Consider the following 20,732-nt stretch of genomic DNA (forward strand, 5'->3'; position numbering starts at 1 on the left):
AGTGTGATAAATGGGGATGGTTCAGATAACTGCACAAGACAAGATTTACCTTCCTGGGACTTTCTTAAAAATCAGGGACAGAAACATATGTATCCTGCACTATTGATGGTATTTGTATGCTTAATTTATATAATACTTGAATTTCTCTTTTCAACTAGTTTTCCATAAATATTAAAATAGCAGAATGTCTTTTCTAAAAGTTCTCAAAATAATCATTAGATTTTTATACTATTTAATAAAAAAATAAAACCAAGCTACCAAATGTATGATTTAGGCCAAAAAGAAAAGTTTTTTCCAAGAAAATGTAGAAATATTTTAATTTACATATCATATTACAATGAATCAATATGGAGTCAAAATCCACAATTACACTTTCATAAAAATTCTGCCCATCATCCTCAGAATAATCAGATTCTGTACAAAGATTTACAGATGTCCAATATATGTAGTTTATCCTTAGTGTGCTACAGAGTTCAGAGGTTCTGCTCGAATATTCCCCAAATCAAGTGCAGAATCTGTCTCTTCATCAATTTCTCCAATGACTGCACTGTAATTGTTTAAGGGAAAAAAAAATCAGTTAAAACAATCTCATTTCTGATTAAAACTGAGAGAAGACAGTATAAAAGAACTACTACTTAAGGTGAAAAACAAACATTTTCATAAGGTTGTGAACTGTACTTTTAAAGTCACAAAACCCAAATAAACTGAAGGCAACATTGTTACAGGAACGAATATTAAAGAAGAGACTGCATATAGTGTGACTGGATCACGAGTCTTTATTTGAGTAACTTCAATGAACTAAATCCATCAATGGTACATATAAAATCTATTAGTTTCCCTTTCATGATTTCTCAGTTGACTCAATTTAAATCCAACACCAAAAAGAAGTACAATTCTTCACACATAAAGATAATAATAGAACAGATACTTAGGTATCTAACAAATGATTTTTTGTTGTGATTGGCAAGGGTTAAAGCCAACAAATTTTTCCTTGATTCAACACTAACATAACACCTATAACATTATTTTCACTAATACCATGCTAGGTAACCAAGCCATGGCTCTCTAGCTGGATACAGTCATTGTTACATCCAGACCATGGGACATGTATGAAACATTATTACATAAAAAATTGGTTGTTTAAATTTGTTTGGTTTTAATGAAAGTAAATTCTATAGACAAATGTTATACAGAATTTGCACGATTTTGCTTTAAACTGTATACGGTCTTCAGTTCTCTAATAAATGGGAAGTACCAAACTTTAGGAGAACATATTAAGTTTTCTCAATCTGAAACATATCAAGATCTTAATTCCATCATTAAAAATTAGTATCATTTAAAATCCTTATGGAAGACAGTGGAGTGCTGGAAAAAAGCTCTCCAAGGAAAAGGAGGAGGCTGATTTGCAGTGTTGACTGCTATCCATAGTGCAGATACCCCCACTATGGCCAATTTCAAGCTACCAAAAAGACATCAACCAACCAGCTTGCAAAATTCCCCAAAATATAAAAATCTGCTTCCGTGGGCCAGTACAAGCTGGCTCCAGCATACCACTGTGTCTATAGCAATGTTTAAAATTTTTTTTAATTGAAGTTCAAAAAAAAATTTTTTTTTTAAATTAAAGTAGGAGAAATCATCTTAAAATCAATTATTATGCAGAGCCCCAATATAAACAATCAGTGCTGTTCTGGTCAGGAGACCTGGGCCCCACCTGCTTCGCCTTTACAGCTCACTTCACCTAAATATTATCTCTATAGAATATTTTATAAACCTCTGATTAAAGATCAAATGATTTATACATCTAAAGGTGATTTTCTTAAGACAAACAAATAAAATGAGTAAAGTAATCCTTTATCTTCCATATCCTACTTGTCCAAAAAAATAATCTCAGATGCTAATACATCTTTTGCTGCCTTCCAGCCATGTTTTAATTTTAAACAGTACTCACTAGAAAACTGATTCAACACTCTTCTAGCCTCTATAATTGCACTAATACAGAAGCTGCTAGCCACATGTGACTATTAAAATTAATTACAATTAAATAAAATCTAAAATTCAGTTGTTCAGTCACACCAGCTACTTTTCAAGTACTCAATGGCCACACACACAGCTAGTACCTACCATAGTGGACAATGCAGATATCCAACATTTCCATCATCCCCAAAAGTTGTATTGGACAGTACTGTTCTACACTGTTGCACTTTTCTTAAATTGCTACCACTAAAATATATCTTCTCAAACTGCCATATCAATGTCACAAGTTAACTGAGGCCACAACATAAACATGGGACATCTTAAGTAAGCCAATTATACTAAAAAATTAGAAGAAAAAAGTAAGTAATGGATAAATACAGCTATGTTATAAAGCATTATTTAAAACTGTTTACACAAGAGATTTCAAAGACATTTTCAAACCCTAGCCTGGGCCCTGGAGGTATATTTATGTTCCTCTGGAATTAGGGGTACTTTGGAAGAACATTTTAAGAAGCCTCTCCAATGAAGTATTCAGTGTAAGGCAGGGCTCTTTCTGGACCCTATCCAGGCTACGTAACTATTAGAAATATGGACAAATCTCAGTAGATAGAAACCTCTTCTCCATATAGCAAGGCAGTACACCTATAGTATATTTAACTTGCCTTTAAAAAAGACATATTTTACTTACACATTATCACCTCTCACGATGTATAAACCTAGTACCACTTGTTCTACTCCCTGTGAAGAGCTGAACACTCGTTCATGGCTTTCATCCAAAATCAAATTAATGGTCTGGTCAAAACCTTTCAGTGTTCCCTGTAAAGAAAACATTCAAGAGAAAAAGACAAATATTCTGGTTTACCTGAATGTGTTAATTCAATGACACCATTTTAGTTGTGAGTTACTCCAAGAGAAGTACCTATTTTAAATATATATAAGTTCTCTATAAAATACAATACCTCTTTATGATCAACAGGCACCAAACTTACCTCTTGGTTTTTTAAGAGGGGGGTGGGGAACCCACCACGCTTCTGACTAGTGTGCAGAGTTGTTGAGAATTACAAAGGACACCTATGTACTAGTTTATTTCCAAGGAAGTAGCATAAAAGCCCAGGTAGTCCAGGAGCTAATATTCTAAAGATACAAACTAAAACAAGGGAAACTTAAGGGAAATAGTCCTCTACACAGCAGCTATAGCAATGTAACAGTATCACTTCATTTTACATGCTAGTAAACATGCTGCACACATTATCTCAATTAATCTCTACCCTTTGTGGTAGATACTACAAACATTCCCACTTCAGACAAGAAAATCTGAGGCACAGAGAAGTGATCCCTCAAGGTTTCATGGGCAGAAATTAGCAGAGCTAGAATTCGAACCATGAAAGGCTTGCTTCAAAGCCAGACCACTAAACTTCTATATTATACTACTATGAACAAGCAAATATAATCTACCACTTTTCAGAGATTCAAATCAGTACACAAACTTCAACTGGTAGTAATAGCTAAGGCTTAATGAGTACTTAGTATCTGCCGAAGTGTTTGATGGGCCTCAAACACTTGAAGGATATATTCAGAGAAAAGTGTTTGATGGGCCTCAAACACTTGAAGGATATATTCAGAGAAAATTTTATGAAGAATCGTGGTTCTTAAAAAAGGAAGACATGGGCCTATTACAACATGGTAACTCAGATGCTATTCAAGTTTCTGAAAAACATCAATTTACATTGGTTTTGGTTGGTTAAATTTCTCATTAAAGTTTCATGTTTTAAAATTTAAAATATATAAAATTAGAGTGAAATAAAATGTTAGCTAGGAAGAGAAATATTAGTTAATGTTAGGAAGAGAAACAAAATATGGAGTATTTACTATACTGAACTAGCAAAGAGTTGTTACCACATCCATACATAGCCTCTTGGCTTCATTTTACATGCAACTATTCTATAAAGTGAACCATGTGTGAAAGAAATACACAACTGGTGAACTTTAGTACTCAAAAATGCTCTTTTAGTACTTAAAAATGCTCTTTTTAAATGGCTTTCCTTCTTCTATAAAATTAAAGTAATTTTCCAATTTATCATCTATCCTGTTAACAAAAACAAGAAAATTTAAACTTGAGGTTTTTACAAAATAAAAAACTATTTACAAATATTTGTTAATAGCAATAGGCTTCTAAGATGAGATTAAAATATTTCAAACTGTCCTTATTTTTTGACTCAATACAATGTGAAGTACCTTAAAAACAAAACCAAAAACATGATTGTTCTCTTGATTAAGAGGGAAGCAAGGCAACTGGCCTTACCTTTTGGAGTCAAATTCAATTTAAATCCCAGTTTGGTTCTGCCACTTATATCCACATGACTCTGGGAAAGTAACTCACTTTTTCTGAGCTAGGTTCCTAACCTAGAATGCAGGGTTAATTCTTTTTCACAGAGCTGTACCGAGATTAAGTGAGATAACACGTAACATGCCTGGTACATGACATATGTTTAATAAATGGCAAAGTCTGACACTTTGGTAATCGTCACTTAGGGATCCACTGAGAAAAAAATCACAAGGATTAAAAACAAAACAAACAAAAACAGAACTGCAGAATGGGAAAATAAAAGACTAAACTATAGGAATTAGATAGACAATAGAGAAAGTTTAGCAGCCTTAAAACTTTTTGGAAACTTTTTGGAACAATCATATGAATTATAAACGAAGAAATTAAGTAGCCCAAAATCATGGGATAAATTCCTCAGATCAAGGAGAGAATCCAAGATTTTTCTGGAATTAAAATGGGATACTGTGATAAAAGGACAAATGAGATGAAATAAATTTATTCATTCATCATAATTCATTCTACAAAAAAACAAGAGATCATACAACCTAAGAATATCTGAATATCAACACCATACAAGTCTTAAATGTTCATTATTTTATAGATGTAGTATCTAAATCTTAAAAAAGTTTCTAAGAACCATACACAAAATTTCAAAAAAATTATATGATTCTGGTAGTGGTTGTCAGAACACTGAATGGGGGAGGAAATAAAAGATGGAGGAGGAAGATAAATATTATAAAATACAGGCAGATATCTGCAGACTAGACTAGAAGTTCTCTGAGGGCAGAATCTATTACCCATCTTAGCTTCTAGAAGCCTTGTATGTAACTTACAATGTTTATTAATGAAAAAAAATATGGATTGGCAGCTATTTATCAAAGAGATAAAGACCTGAATCATAAGAAAACTGCAATGCAGGTGTACTGTGGTGCCTACTCATTAGAGATCAGAGGTTGTACATAAAAATTAACAACCAATAAGTCTACAAGAAAGCAGAGAATGAATATGCCAAATACTTACCACAATCATTCTCCCATCAGAAGTAATGACAGCAACAGTTCCTGATAACTGAATCAAGGAAAGCATATCTCAGCGCATGTAAACTGAAAACTTAAAATCTGGTAAGGAAATGGTTTAAATTACTAGGAAAAAAGTAACAGAACTAAGATACAACTATTCAACACAGCCACATTTACAACATAAAAACTTTATGTTCTTCAATTTGGTGTGATATTTACACAATTTAAAAAAGGGAAAAAACAGAAAAAGCATCCCTTTCTGTGTGTGGTCAGTGTATTCTATCTTAAAACAGCTGGGGTATTTGGTACTCTTTTCTTATTGGGGAATACTGCCAATTTGACAGTTGAGCAAGATATTTCTCCCTTTCTTATACCTATTTCTTTATCTCTAAAACGAAAATTGGATCGTTGCTAAACTAATCAATGTTGAATGATTTCAAGCACGTTAAGACACTGTCTTCCAGGACCTGGCTTCTGGAATTCAAAAGAAAAGAAGCTATATTCAATGTCACAGGTACCAATATGCTTGCATCATTAAAAGCCTTTGGCATTTCACTTTTGTCCCAAATTTGTACATGAGAGCACAATGCAGTGTTCCGCTCCTAGACTTTAAAACGGTAACAGCTGTATAGGGTAATTCACATGGGCTTTTTAAAGTTATTTGTCCCTCAAAACGATCCATTACAATAGCAAGCATTATTTTAATTCCATCAACAAAGAAGTTGAGATTTCAAGTGGTAAAGGGGCAGATATTCAATTTTTGCACCATCTGTAAAGTTTTTGCTATCCTCGAACAACGAGCAAAGCCTATGAATAAAACAAACACATAGATTTACACGACCATCGCTGCCGCTAGTTAAACTGTTCCTCTTATTCCCAAACCTGAACGTATAGGCCCTAGGGAAACAGGAAGGATGAATCAATAGCTGATTTCTATAGAGACACGGAAAAGTTTGGAATAACCACGTTGGTGGGGTTTTTTTTTTTTTTCAGATTAAAAATAAAAGACACCTTGGGCCCGTACAAGCGGCAGGTTCCAGCCCCAGGGGCGGGATTGGTGGGTCCCAGATCCTTAACCCCTGCACCCGCATACCGGGCCCCGCAGCTGCCGGGTATCGCAACCGCCCGCCGATCCCGACCCCCTGCCTCTCCAGCACCGGTCCTCTCCGGTGCAGGCGCGGGACTCGCCACAGCACCAGCAAATGCCTGTGGTGGCCGGCTCGAGGATACGGTTGATGTAGTTCTCCAAGGCAGACGTCATTATGCTCGGCCCGGCAGCTGGCAACACAGCAGGACCGGCGACAAGAGGAGCTAAAACAGCCCGCCAGGAACTAGCGGCGGCTCCCGCCGACTGGCGGCAGCAAATACCGCGAGAGTACCGCACTGCTGCCTCCGCGAATCAGAGACTGAAAGAGCCCGGCCAACCATCCGCAAGAGGCTAAGCGACGACTAGTTTTAACGCGCGTGCGCAGTATATTTCTACTGTGTTTCTGGGCGGTGTTCTCGGAAGCCGAGAGGGACAAAGCGAGCAGGCGGTGGAAGAAAGGAAGAAGCCTTCGGAAGGTGGGGTAGTGGGGAGACGGTGGGCGAGCGGGCTTCATAGCGGAGTGGAAGGCCATGTGGCAGAAGTTACGAAGGGGAAATATTGAGAAAAGACGGGCAAGGCGGGAGACAACGGAATAAGGTGTTTTCGTCACACGTGAAATAGAGAGATGAGTGCTGTTCTGGTATGAAGTGTAGACGCGGGGAAGTGGAATCCCTAATTTCCTGCCACAGGGCCGAAAATTAACCTTCTAGAAGCTAAATGGCCTAGGGCAAAGTTGCACACGTTGTAACCATATGGTATATACGCCTGGAGAACACAGCAACAAAAAGCATGTTCGCATAGTTTGCATTTGCCTGTAAAAGTGCTCCATCGCGGAGGCGTTGTTACTCATTTATGTAAGAAACAATCCAAACAGAAAAGTGTGAGTCTCCCTTAGAAAACAGTCTTCCCTCTACCACGCCACAGCCTCCCTCCCCTCAGGGTGAAATTAGTAACTAAAAGGCCTGCAGGTCTGCTGCGCAGTCCTGGAAAGGACTGATTCAGGAAGAGCCTTATCTAAATAAGGACCAAACTGGGTTCTAGTCCAACACTGCTAACCATGTCGTGTGGGTGTCCTTGCACAAGCAACGTCAACTCATTTGGGCCTCAGTTTCCTTAGATCCTGCTACATTTATCATTTGGGGTATTTATATGTGTTAGAAAATGTCATTTATTTTACTGTGGTACCCTAACTTCAAAGGACTTGAAGTTAGGAAAAAATCTATGTACAAAATACCAGTGAGAGTTATTTCCCCTTTGTACAAAATTGCCTTATGATTTCAGTTAGACTTGTGATTTCTTAACTGAAGAATTGAGGATTTGAAAACTCTTGCAATGTCAGCAGTTTTCTTCTGAAAAATCCAGCATATGTTTTCATTACAGCATACCCACAAAATTACCTACAGATCACTCCCAAATGTTTAATATTTTATATACTTAAACTTACTCTGACCTGTTCGAAACCACATGTAGTCAGGAATTAGGTGGTGCATGTCCCAGTTTTTTTTTTTTGGGGGGGGGGTGGATGCTGGAGGGCAGGTAAATGAAAGTATCTTCCATAAATTAAAAAAATGAAGATATTGTGTGGTTTGCAAATGTTAGACATTGAACAAAAAACCAAAGTACTAATTAGTGATAAATGAGGTATCATTAGTAAGGAATTTTTAAAAAATAATGTGCCAAGTATTTAAAATCAATAACCCATGTAGTGTTTCATCTCTTAGAGTGTGTTTATATGTGAAAATGTTCATTTACATTATATAGTAACTTACAGAACTAATTTCATCATAATACAAGTTTATGACCTTGTGTGGTTTCCATTAAATTAATATGCCAGATAAATGACAGATGTGCAGTGTTTATGGAGCATCACAAAATCTCTTTGGTTTGAAAATTTTTACATTCATCTTAAAACTGTGTTTTCTGTAGTCACTAATGATCACAGATGTGGAGAGAGCCTATGGATAAAGAAAAGTCTTTAATAAGACAAAAATGAGTTACATCTGGATGCAAACATTACATATGTGATTTATCTAAATTAGCGTTGTGACCTTGGGAGTACACGGACATAGAGAGTTCAACACCTCATAATGGAAAATTAAGTTAAAGTTCCAACAGGGGGAAATGATATAATATAAACATCTGACAACTAAAAAGTTAAGTAGGGGTACCGTGAGATTTTGAGCTTAATTCAAAAATCTCTCAAAGCGCTACCCATACTCTGTCACTCTTTACTGAGGAGTAAAAGTATGCTGGAATGTTTTTTGTTTTATTAATGGAGCACTTATTTTATGCCATTAGTTCTGAATCAAAACTTTGAGCAGATAACTAAAATTTTTTATATTTAGTTCACTTATGATTGGCTCAGTATTTCATATATTTCCCAACCCACTCATCAATCTCTCTCTCATTAGTAATCCAACGGCACGTATCTAGAACAACAGCCAAGATTTATCAAAAATAGGGCAGAAAAGAGATGGGAAAGGGTAGAAAGGAGTTCCCTAGATATCTGACATTCCTGGAGTTACTTTTCATTAGTACAAGCGTCCCCAAACCCCTGGCCTGTGGTGCCGCTACCGGTCCAGGGCCTGTTAGGAACCGGGCCGCACAGCAGGAGGTAGCTGTTGGTGGGCGAGCCAGCAAAGCTTCCTCTGCCGCTCCCCATGGCTCCCCCTCGCTCGCCTTACCGCTTGAATCACCCCTCCCCAACCCTTGGAAAAATTGTCCTCCCCGAAAACGGTCCCTGGTGCCAAAAAGTTTGGGGACCGCTGCTTTAGTAGAAACCAAGGTATGTAAAGTGGATCTTTCTCTGGTTAATGATTCTCTTGAGAAGCAGGGCATAACTCACCTCCCTTTGTATCCTGTATTCTTTCATTAACCTGAAGAATCATACTCATACTAGATTCTGAGGAAACTGAATTTGCACTTTACTGTGAATGGTTTATGGGGAAAAAATGACGATAATTATTGGAAAATTAAAATACTGCTTTTAACCTAATTTGATATGAGCTTTTATTTTATTTTTATTGATTTGTATTCCTATAAGTTCCCAAAGTGTCAACCAATCAGCAGTATATATTGAATAGATCTTTCTAGGGTTCTCCAAGGCAGAAAAGGACATAAATAAACCCTGGTATCTCCTTACAAGGAAATTCCTGAACAGGTACAGAGCTCTAATTATGAAATAGTGTATGGAAAAATAATAGATATCCCAAAATATAAAGAAAGGTAATTGATGTGGAAATATTAGTTCATTTAACAGTATAAATTACAAAGTGTTTTTCATATATTATGGGGTTTTTTTTCCTTTTAAGGTATTAAGACAGGCATTTTTAACGCCATTTTTTAAGGGATGGGAAAAATTAAACTAACTTGCTAATCGAGAAGCAGTATAGGATTGTGATTAAGGACACTATCTCAGGAGCTAGCCTGTTTGGATTTGGATCCTGTGGGACTTTGAGTGGATTACTTAACCTTCTTGCCTCTGTTTTCTCATCTGTAAAATGGAGAAATGATGGTACTTACATCATCAAATTGTTGGAGGACTAAAAGTGATTCTTGTAAAGCCTAGCATATAATAAGCACTCGATTCATGTCAGTTATTATTGCTCATGGACATAGATTACATCACAGGTAACCTTTTACTCAGTCCCAGAGCTTGTTCTACTACATTATTTTGCTCACTGCCTTTTTTTCTGATTGGATAAATTGAGCAGTGCACATTTTAATTGCTTAAGGAAGGGGAAGGTGGATATGTGTTAGAATCTTGGACGTTTTATGAAAAAGGTAAGACTTAAATTGGGGCTTGAGAAAAAGTACAAATGCACTTTAGGAAAATTAATCTGACATTAATTATTTACAGTGGAGGTAGGAAGTGAGGATTAGAAGGCTAGCCAGCCTCCAGGTGTGAGTTTCTGATTTGTAGCAGTAGGAATGGAAAGGCGGAAGACGTGATTCAAAGATAGTGGTTAAGAAAGGCAGGGAGGCAGACAGCAAATCACAGGCAGCAGTGATACTGGTTGGTGAACTGGCAGAATGGCAAGAGTAGCGAGACCCAGGAAAAGACAGGGCTGCTTGTTAATAAAGTACATGGGGCCAAGCTGTAGAACTGTGCAGGTGTGACACATACTGTGCACCAGCCAGTGGTGAGGCCACCAGACATGCTGGGTTCACTAGCAGTGGCATACACTTTACCCTAAACATCTGGAGAACCAGTCTATCTCAGGAAGCCCACTGTGTCGTTTATAAAGGATAATGCATATTAATAAAATACATATACTTGTATGCATTCTTTACATTATTTATATTTTGGAAACTTGAAACAGTAATATAAACATTTCAGCTACAATGTGACATGTACATTCCTGAAAATCCTCACATTCAAAAAAATAGCTCACTTAAAATAACAGACCTTAGGGAAAAAATAGGTCTGGCAAAGACCACTCAAACCCTGAACAACTGAACTAGAGCAGTGGTTCTCAAACTTTGCTGCTCATTGAAAACAGCTGGGGATCTCTGAAAACTACTGATGCCCTGGTTCCCACTCGCAGACATTCTGAATTAAATGGTATGAAGAGAGCCTGGGCATCAGGATTCTAAAAGCTCCACAAGTGATGGTAACACGAGCAAAGTTTGGGAACCACTGGACAGCATTAACAGAGACAATAACAATCCAAATGAGAATAGCACATTTAAAAGGACATGTGAAATTCCTAACAAGAAATGCTATAGTAACTTAGAGAGTTTTACCTTTAAAAAAAGTTGAAGGTGGCTTGAAAAATGATGGTATATGGAAGAATTGACACTGCTGAGTGATGGAAGCAAGGGCAGGAGAGCATCATCCTCAGACGTTGCAGCTGTAAACTTTGCAGTTGTAAAGTTTGCAGGAAATATAGAGATGCCAGAGACAGATGGCTCTGACCCATTGTCTGTTGTTGCTTTTGTGCAGATCTAGGAGAAATGCAAAATAAGCACTATCAAAATGGAGCACATGGCTGAGCTAAACCGAGAGAAGAATAGGATGCTGCACAGTGAACAGGTGTCATTTGGGTACTGTATTTCTCCAGACCAGGAGTGGTCGTGCAGTCAGCTGTGTGACTTTATATTCAGCTGTTGGTTCTTGGTAGCACAAGACATTAAAGTGCTAGGAAAAATTATGTATGTACCACCCTGCTTTCTGCACTATTCCAACATTACTCCCCTGTTTAACAGTCACGTGTGAGCTGATTCATATTACACCAGACAGCGCTGTAGCACAACAGACTTCTGATACTCCACTTCAGATCTGGACTTTGGTTAACCTGCCCCTATTTTACTTATCTCCTCCTGTGGTTGAGGTAGGCAGGTATTGTCACCTCTGACTTTGCCCTAAGAGGATGCTTGAATTCATACCGCTTGGGGCAGCTTTATTTAAATAGTATGTGAAGAGTACAACTAATCCAGTGGAGCACCCAGACCTCAGCCTTTTCAATCTCTTTTGTGTGTTTGTGTGTGTAAATTACCATTTTTGTGTAATCACTATTGCAAAGCAGATTAAGCAGCATTGTTTTAAGCTGAGTGCTTGACTTGCTGTTTTTGTTGTTTTTGCTTGTCTTTTAAAGATGAATGTCTTTAGCGGCTTGGATTGCAGTACAGATAAAATTTGTACTGTCCTTTTTACTGTGATTTTGGCGTGACGAAATTGGAAAATGATGTTGATGGCAGAAATTAATAAGTCTGTGATCTTCAACGTGAGCTCACTCGTGACGGTATAATCCACACTGAAAGAACAGGTTTATTTAGACTTGTTGCAGACGTTATATTGCGAGAGATCAAAGCTAATTTATTGATATACTGAGGTTAGGCTGTGAGGTATGAATAATGTGAGAAAGTACAGAAAGATAAATGGTGTGGTAGTGTGAAGTATATAAGAATTGTCTTGACAAAAACTAAGTTACCTTGAGTCACTAATGGAAAGCAGATGCCTGGAATTACATTAAAATATGTATGGAGTAAAAGAAAATCAAAGCTTTACCTTACTATTTCTGAAAAATTCTCATTTTATAAGTTTTGCCATTATTTGGTTTTATACATAAAATAGAATTACACTCTCACCTCTACCATTTTTTTTTTCTTTTTTCAAACCATGGATCTAGATTTTAAGAGCTGGAAGGAAATCTAGGAATTTCCAAGTCCACTTCTCTCATTTTGTAGATAGGAAACTGAGTCCCAAAGAAGCTGAGTGACTCTGAGGGTTACATAGCAGAGCCTACAGTGAAGGCCTCCTGGATTCTAGTTCAGTGCTCTTTACAGTAATTAGTAATAAAGTAACTTTTACTCACAAAACAAAATTTGAGTCTATATCTTCAGATCATCAGCCCATATCCATGGATATGTCATTGTCTGCCTTTGTAAGGCAGACTTTTTCAAAGATCAGAAGGAATTGATATCCAAGAATATACTCAAAGGCAGCTCGATATTTTTCAGATATCAGTACCTCTGGGAAGAATAGGAAAAGCGAATAGGATATTGTGGTAGGCAGAATAATGGCCCCCCAAGGATGTCCACATCCAAATTCCTGGAACCTGTGATTGTTACCTGATATGGCAAAAGGGATTTTGCAGATGTAATTAAGGTTAAAGACCTTGGGGTGGGGAGAATATTCTGGATTATCTGGGTGGGCCCGACTCTAATCACTTGGATCCTTAAAACTGGAAGAGGGAGGCAGGAGAGTGGGTCTGAGAGATGTATGTGATGACTGGTTCCACTGTTGATGGCTCTGAAGCTGGAGAAAGAGGGCCAGGAGCCAAGGACTTTAGCTGGTTGTCTTTAGCTGGAAACAGCCCTTAGTTTACAGCCCGCAAGAAATCAGGTATCTTGGTCCCACAAAGGCAAGCATACCGAATTCTGTCAGTAAACCAATGAACAGGAAATAGATTCTCCTTTAGAGCCTCCAGAAAGGAACACATTCTGCCAACACCTTGATTTTAGTCCAGTCAGACCCATACCAGACTTCTGACCTATTGAATGTAAAAACAATAAAGTTTTCTTGTTTTAAGCCACAAAATTTGAGATAATTTGTTATGACAGCAATAGAAAATTAATGGAGATAATGCAACCACTTAATTGATTATCTTCCTGGATTTTGACTAAAGAAAGTCATTGAGGAAAGTAGCTGTACTATACCTAGGAGATTTGGAGAATATTTGACCCTTTATGAACAATTTAAGTACTACTGCTCATGACCGTCTTTCTCTGTGGCACAGAGTCTTTCTAAATTTCTCCCTATAATATCCTCCACAGTGAGATTCGGTGTAAAGCATGGGTTTCTTTAACCTAGATTACCATTTACTTCATGTGTGTTTCTTACCCATTATACTGGTATTATCATAAGGTGGAGGCTCCACTGTCAGGGCAAGGAGGAGGGGTGCGTGTTCAACCTTTACTGAAATCTTAAGTCTTGATGAGGCATTCAGTGGTGTTCTTCTCAGCCTCCGTCTCACTTGTGAACATGTTCGTGGTTCTGCTGGTTTCTTCTCTGGGTTTTATTTTCCCCAAAGTCATTTTGTTAGTAAATAACAAAGCCAATCTTTGAACCTAAGCAGTCCAGCTCCACTGCACTACACTGCAATTTTAACACTGTTGTCCAAGGGAAATGCCCAATAGAATGACAAAATAAAGGCCGTGATGTAAACAAGAGGTAGATCATTTAAGGTTAATGGCCCCGGTGTGGGCACTTAGTTAGGACAGTTACAAAGAGGCAGATTCAACAATTTAAAAAATCTTATTCAACAATAAATGCCTCTGGTGCATTTATTTTATTTTTTCTTCCGTATTAGGCATCTGAGTTGTTAATATTAAACACCTCTAACGGGGGTTGGCAAACTGTAGCCCTCAGACTACAAAATTTACAATTTTTTTGGTAAATAAAGTTTTATTGGAACACAGCCATACCTGTTAATTTATGTATTATCTCTGCTGGCTGCTTTTGGATGACAATGGCAGAGCTGAGTAGTTGTGACAGAAACCATATGGCCCACAAAATAATTAGTATCTGGCTCTTTACAGAAATTGTACAGACCTCTGTTCTCTAATGTCAACAAATGAGATTTCTAAAGCTTTTATATGTACATTACCAAATTGTCCTCTACAAAGTTTGCACCACTCATTCTTCCACCAGGAAAGTGAGCTAATTCATCATCCTGGTCAGCCTCAGATATGACCATAATGCCCATTTTTACCAGCTTTGAGATATGATCCCTCCATTTTTCTGAATTTGCATCATGAATAACAAAGAAGCCAAAACTCAGATATATAAGACTTTAGAAGAATGTCTGTGGTGTCTCCTCCCTCTCTCCCTTCCTTCCTGTTGTTGGAATGTCACTCTGGAACCGAAGAAATGTTTTCCAAGTCATTACCCCATGTGATAACTCCTGCAGTGGGATTTTTCATGCATAAAAATAATGACAGAAAATAATGATCTGCATTTTAACATATGCATCAGAAACTAAATTAAAAACCACAGACGTCATAACACAATGGATTAAAAGAAATTCTCAGCAGAGAGTCGTTTTGAAAAACAAAAGGTGGTAATTCAAATTAAAGACAACCGTTTGTCAGGGGTGTTTATTATTGTTTTTCAGCTGTTCAACATCAGAGCTCTCTTAACTTCTTGAGAATTCCCTTCTTTATGAGTTTGGGTGGGACAACAGAGCTCATTATATCAGGTACGTTTTTTTGCTCTTTCTTATAGCAAGAGAGATTTAGGCTGTTTATGACTACCTGACTTACAGAGAACACGCTCTTGTGGTCACACAGCTGCAGCAAGAGCAATTTCATGAAGGAGCCATGCTGTTAATACTCCTGGTGGCATCCAGGGCACATGGGCACATCAGCAGTATTGGGGCATGCAAGCTTCAGTCTGTATTGTTTTGCAGTGGTGTCCACAGGGTACTAACCCAGCTTTGCTGTGTGTTTGGGATGTGCTATGTGGTTATATAACTTCTGAATCTTGTTCTGCAGCCTGTCTCACAATTATGTGAGCTCCTGAATATCCTTCAATTGCTTCCCTTCCTGCTTGAATCAGCTCAAGCAGGTTTCTGCTTTCAAGCTGGCAACTAGGAATTCTGACTCTAGAAACATTCTGGAAGCATAGTGTTAGCAGTAAGCTACAGTGATCTTCAAACACTTTTTTGTTCTTTTAGCTTCTAAATTTTTATAAACTAAAAAAAAATTTTAAACTGAAACCTCCTTATACAAGCTTACTTTAAAATCCTAAGTTCTTGTATTATAAATTTGTTAATTATAAAGAATGTAATTCCTGTCACATAGTATTTTGTTTATGTGCTTTAACTGTATTTTCTTTCAAACCTTGGAGTTGCAGATTTAACTTAAAGTTTATGGCAAAGCCCATCCTTTTCAAACCCATCAACTGACTTTATTTTCACTTTAAATATGTTACCAAGCGTTCTGTGAAAACTGCTGGAAAGTCAATCCACCATGAGCCCTAAACCTCCCTGCACATCCTTTCTGGGTGTGCTGCAAATGCAAGGCCTTGGTCATTCTTTTTACCTAGGCTAAGTGTATGTCCCTTCCAGCTCAGTTTTTAGGTAAGTAGGTGTATAATAATGACCATTTTCTAATTCTTTCAAATCTATTTCAGTGTGCTCCAGTGACTTGGAGTTGTTGATATGTGCATCTGTGTTGGAGGGCTTTTTCTATGTATGTGTGGCAGGCTGGAAATGCTGGGGAATTAACATCCTCAGAAAGCCGGCTTCAGTCGGTGACTGACAGGAAGGTTTGTAGATACCTCATCCCCTTCATCAACCAGGTGGGATAATTCAGGTGGGATATCTCCAGTCATTCAACAGAGTAGCTGGCTTATAGTGCACCTTTCATTGGCTGCCTTACTCCCTGTAACACTTCTCCACTCCCTTACTGGCTTTCCCTAAATAAACTACTTGCACTTGAATTCTTGCCTCAGGATCTGCTTTTGGGGGAACCCAAACTAAGACAGAGACCATAAATACTTCTTCCTTTCAAAGGGGCCTGTATCCTACTTGAGTTTGCGGCTAGCCATAGCCTAACTGCAGTCTTTATCATCTGATTTCATCTGATCATCTTTTGCATGATGCAAAGGATGGGATGGGGCTTCTGCCCCTCTCCACAGACCTGTGCAGGCCTCTGTAAATATACCTGGATAAGCAATCACTGCTGCCGCCAAAGTTGCTTTAAAGTAGGTTGTTTAGTCAAAAATGAAATACCTGTCTCTGGTACCTTAGCCAGGCTGCTGCCCTGAAGCTTCAGTTAGGCTCCATGATGCAGCAAGAAATGAAGCACAGGAATGACCCCGTTATCTGACTATAGCGCAGGAGCTCATCTTTCTCCCTGACACCACAGTGATCTAGTTGTGGCATTCAGAAGCGTGGGCTAAACTCGGTGTGGTGATTTTGGTCATGGAGAGGAAGGTTTGAGCTACCCATGCCTCTTTACTGGGGTAATTGGGTATGGGATAATTATTCTGTAAAGGCCCAGAGCTTGCAGAATAAGTCACTCATGTAGGCATTGCCAATACTAGCGGCAGTCAAATACTTAAGCAAAAGGCTTCTCCAGTCGTCCCCAAATCATGTTGGGGTGATGGCAGTTTACCCCACCTTTTTGTGAGAATATCCCTATCATATTACCCCTCTGAGTCCAGGGATCTCTTTATAGACCTTTCTGTTCAGAAGAGTGTCTTAGGAGTTCAGCTTGAAGCAAGGATTTATTTGTTTGTGATTTATTAAGGAATTGTTTCCAAGTGAAATCAGTAAGGAAGTGAGAGAAGCCAGAGGGGAAAGGGGAGAAACCAAGCGTGGGTGAGTTTGCAGGCTAGTTTTCGCTGAGGGTAGCTTCAGTCTGACCCCACGTGGAATGCTGCTGTGTGAGTTGATGCCGTGCAGTTTTGTCCTCACTCGAGGCAAGGGAACTGGGCTTTCAAAACCTCCCACCTGTCACTCTTCAGGGAAGGCTCAGGGAGGCAAGTTTCCAGCTCATTGTGAATGAGGGAAAAGCCCAGCCAGCCCAAGGGTAGGTAGTATTCCAGAAAAGAATGTAGGTCTGGCCTCTGGAAGTAAATGCACATGAAGCCAGGAGAGAAGTGCACAGAAACCATGAAAGCAATCTTAGGAAATCTGGGTGGAGCGCTGACAGTGTGCATTTCAGTGGGTGATTCAAGGTTCTAGTCCATTTAAGTTTTGGGGATATTTGAAGTAGGGAAATGTTAGGAGGGTCAGAAGATAATTCCAATTTTGTAAAAGAGATTTATAAAATGTATTTCCACTTCTTAACAAGGTGTTCAGCCCCAAAACATTCATTTGTGATCAAGGCAATTCTTTTGTTACATGGGCAGAGATAAGAAAGGGACTTGTAGAGGATCATGCACCATATAGAATAAATTTCTTGTGACAACATTAACAAAGCCTTACATTATTGGAAACATCTCTTGGCACACTTTGTTATTGGACTGTTCTTTAATATATATGTAATCCAAGTTTGCCCAGGAGTTGTCATAGCTTGAGGGTACAAAGGAAGTCATAACAATGACAACTCAGATTTCTCTGGTTCATGCCTAATCTGCCTCATGCAGGATTTCCATAACCCACTCAAAGTCTTCCTGGTCATTCTGGGAGTCCACCTGGGATTTTTTTTGCGGTAACTCACCAAGAGTCTTTTCATTTCTTCTATTCTGTGTTTCTTTATTGATCACAGAGGCTTGGGCGTTCTCTTCATGGTGGCCCTCTCTACCAGCACCAGGACTTATACCTGTAAGATCAATGTCTGGGGGGGGGGGGTGGGAAGAAGGGGGCTGTCTCCCAAAACTTCCAGAGCTTCAGGCTGTCAAGGTTGCCATAATGATCATCTATTCTCAATATCTTCCCTGAGCTAAAGCCATACTGCATTCAGATCATTAGTGAGGAGGATGCCTCTCTCCTTGTCTCTAGCAGAGCTTATAGTTGGGTTCTGAAGGAGTGCTGCATGTGCAACCCAGGTCTCAGAATCCTTCTGAAAACAGCTCTTCCTTGCTTCTGTCTGTAGCTGTCTCCCTGTCCTCAGAGTTTAAACATGACCATGGGGATGGGTGAAGAAAAAGGCCCTCTTCTAGTCTCTTTCCACTGCATGCAAATGAACTTATGCGAATAGATGACTGTAAACACATCAGAAATGCCCAGAAATGCCCAGTCGGGCATTCTGAATTCTAACAGTTGATACAGCTTTATCTTAAATTATATTCCTATGAACACCCTTCCAAAGAAACACACACACACAGGAGACCTCTCTATAAATATAAATGTTGCAGAAGGGTTTCATTTGTTCCACTCACTTATTCAAAAATTTTTTAATGAAAGTTTGACATGCCAAAAAGTAGAAAAAGTTATTTGATACAGTATCAAATAAATAAGACATGCTTTTCTTAAGTAGCTAACCATTCTCCACAAGAGTAGTAAACCGTGTGTGTGTGTGTGTGTGTATCTCACTATCATAGGAAAGCAAAAAGAAAAGTATGCAGTGGTGTTTTTACCACACAGTTACTGCTGGCAACAGTGTCTCTCTTTGCATAGCTAGGCTTCTTAGGCCCATTGTAGTCAGTATTTCTTGCTGCTTGAGGTTGCCAAGTTAACTGGATATGAGGAGGACACTACTAGACGGAGAACCTTGTTTCCTGACCATTATCAGTTCTACAAACATTGGTGGCAGAGTGTCAGCTCCTGCTCTTGATTTTACGCTGTAATGACATAACTTATAAATAAATAGAAGTAGATGAGGTGGTTTTTCGTGTGGGTTTGGCTTGGCAGACATTGGAGTAGAGTTGTGTACAATTAGCTCAAGTTTTAATGGAGGCAGCATCTTGGATGGAATCACAGGAATTGCAATATTCCAATTTTAGCACTTCAGCAATTTTAGTGGATTATTCCTTGTATCCAAGAGGTAGACATCTAGCCTGTCTGTACTGTGTTTTAGAAATCCTCTAGAACTAATGCTCATTTTATACGTGGATAAACTGATTAAAGGATGTGGTTAAAAAACCTGCCCAAGATTACACAAATAACTCTATGGTAGAACTGAACCAGGACTCAGATCTCCCGAACATAATCGCCTTCCAGTCTTCCAAATTACCTCCCCACGTGGGCTGGCTGGCTTTTGGTTGCAAATAATGGAAAACCTGAACCGAAGTGGATTAAGGAAAAAAGGCAAAGGTTTATATAAATTCATGTAACCAAACTGTCCACAGACTCTTCTAATTTTAGGCTTTGTCAGAGTCTTGATTTATAGGTTCATGATGCCATCGGGACACCAAGTTCATTTTGATTCTTGCAGCCCTGTCCTCCTCTGGGTGCTGGACTCATGTGTATGCTAGATCTCCTCATGGTAGCGTTAATGGGCCTGACATTCTTCTCACACTATGTCAGGTCCCCGAAGCTCTCACAGAAGAGCACAGAAACTTCATTCATTGGAGGACTTAGTAAGTTGCTCACATTTCATTGGTCAAAATGTGATACATGCCCATCCCTGAACCAGTCACTGTGATCAAGTGCAAGATGCTCTGCTGGACTTAACATGGGGGTGGGATCTACCCTCTCAGCCACACAGCTGCTTTCTGCTGGGGATGGGTGAGGAGTTCTCCTGTGGAAAATGAGGTCCTTTTGGTTGGAAAAAAAGGGGAAATGGATGCTGTGGAAGAAGCCAACAAGTATCCACTCTTCTTTAAGATGTATTTGAAACAAATGCAACAAAGCTCCAATATTAGGATACCTAAGTAGCTCATAATTTTAGTTATATTGAGTTGAATCATAGTCCCTACATATCATAACTATAGTATCCAAAATATTATTAAAATGTCTATTTTTTCCTTTTGAGTTTGTTTGAGGTTTTTTTTTAGTATAACCATGAACCTAAATTTGGAAATAAAGATTTAAAGATATTTGATATTTATAATTGTTGTCCTTTCAGTGAGAAGTCCTAAAATCTTATGGTTCAGAATATATATATATTTTTTCCAGAGACCCATGCTCACAAACTTTCTGAACAAAAAGCATTACCCAGGACCACTGCCAACTCAAAGGACAGAAAAGCTTTTTTGAGGCTTTTCCTCCTGTGTTGTCTGCACCTGATCAGCTCCCCTACACATTTTCAAATAGCCTCTGAAAATAGACTCTTTGTACCTTTCCCAACAAACCCCGTAATTCCTTATTCTCTTTTCTTTAATAATTACTTTCAAAGTTTTACCACATCTTAGGGTGCTATACACATTGAATAGAATGAGCTGTGCAAAATAAAGATTTTGGTGTAGGTCCAAAAGAACTATGCTTTTTAT

General features: G+C 38.5%; 1 protein-coding gene and 1 long non-coding RNA gene across 3 annotated transcripts in view; one reads left to right on the forward strand and one right to left on the reverse strand.

Annotated features, from left to right (window-relative positions):
• Positions 1–288: 288 nt before the first annotated feature.
• On the reverse strand, positions 289–6,667 carry LSM8 (LSM8 homolog, U6 small nuclear RNA associated). 2 transcript variants are annotated; one of them, XM_089917468.1, is made up of 4 exons: positions 6,550–6,667; positions 5,321–5,361; positions 2,663–2,790; positions 289–547 (listed from the first exon to the last, which is right to left on the reverse strand). In XM_089917468.1, the coding sequence occupies exons 1-4, from the start codon at positions 6,578–6,580 to the stop codon at positions 457–459; spliced, it is 291 nt and encodes a 96-aa protein (XP_089773594.1). In that variant the 5' UTR covers positions 6,581–6,667; the 3' UTR covers positions 289–456. The 2 variants fall into 2 exon arrangements, with proteins under 2 accessions (XP_089773594.1, XP_089773595.1); XM_089917469.1 differs by having other exon boundaries at positions 5,321–5,410; positions 6,550–6,639.
• Positions 6,668–6,802: 135 nt separating this feature from the next.
• Positions 6,803–20,732, forward strand: part of LOC111179216 (uncharacterized) — a 163,094-nt gene continuing 149,164 nt past the window's right edge. Inside the window, exons 1-2 of the long non-coding RNA XR_016394291.1 lie at positions 6,803–6,882; positions 15,025–15,108. This is a non-coding gene — a long non-coding RNA (uncharacterized LOC111179216). The remainder of the gene's footprint in view (positions 6,883–15,024; positions 15,109–20,732) is intronic.

This window comes from Delphinapterus leucas, chromosome 9 (genome assembly GCF_059928025.1).
Source record: "Delphinapterus leucas isolate spDelLeu-1000000601 "Yukka" chromosome 9, BTC_Dleu_Yukka2, whole genome shotgun sequence".
NCBI classification, from domain to species: Eukaryota; Metazoa; Chordata; class Mammalia; order Artiodactyla; family Monodontidae; genus Delphinapterus; species Delphinapterus leucas.

Excerpts from the sequence above, each read along its gene's own strand:
- LSM8 (XM_089917468.1), bottom strand. The coding sequence starts at position 6,580 with ATGACGTCTGCCTTGGAGAACTACATCAACC. Across the intron at positions 2,791-5,320 it reads CTGATGGGAGAATGATTGTG|GGAACACTGAAAGGTTTTGA; the intron begins GTAAGTATTTGG and ends TTTTCTTTACAG. Across the intron at positions 548-2,662 it reads ATCGTGAGAGGTGATAATGT|TGCAGTCATTGGAGAAATTG; the intron begins GTAAGTAAAATA and ends AAACAATTACAG.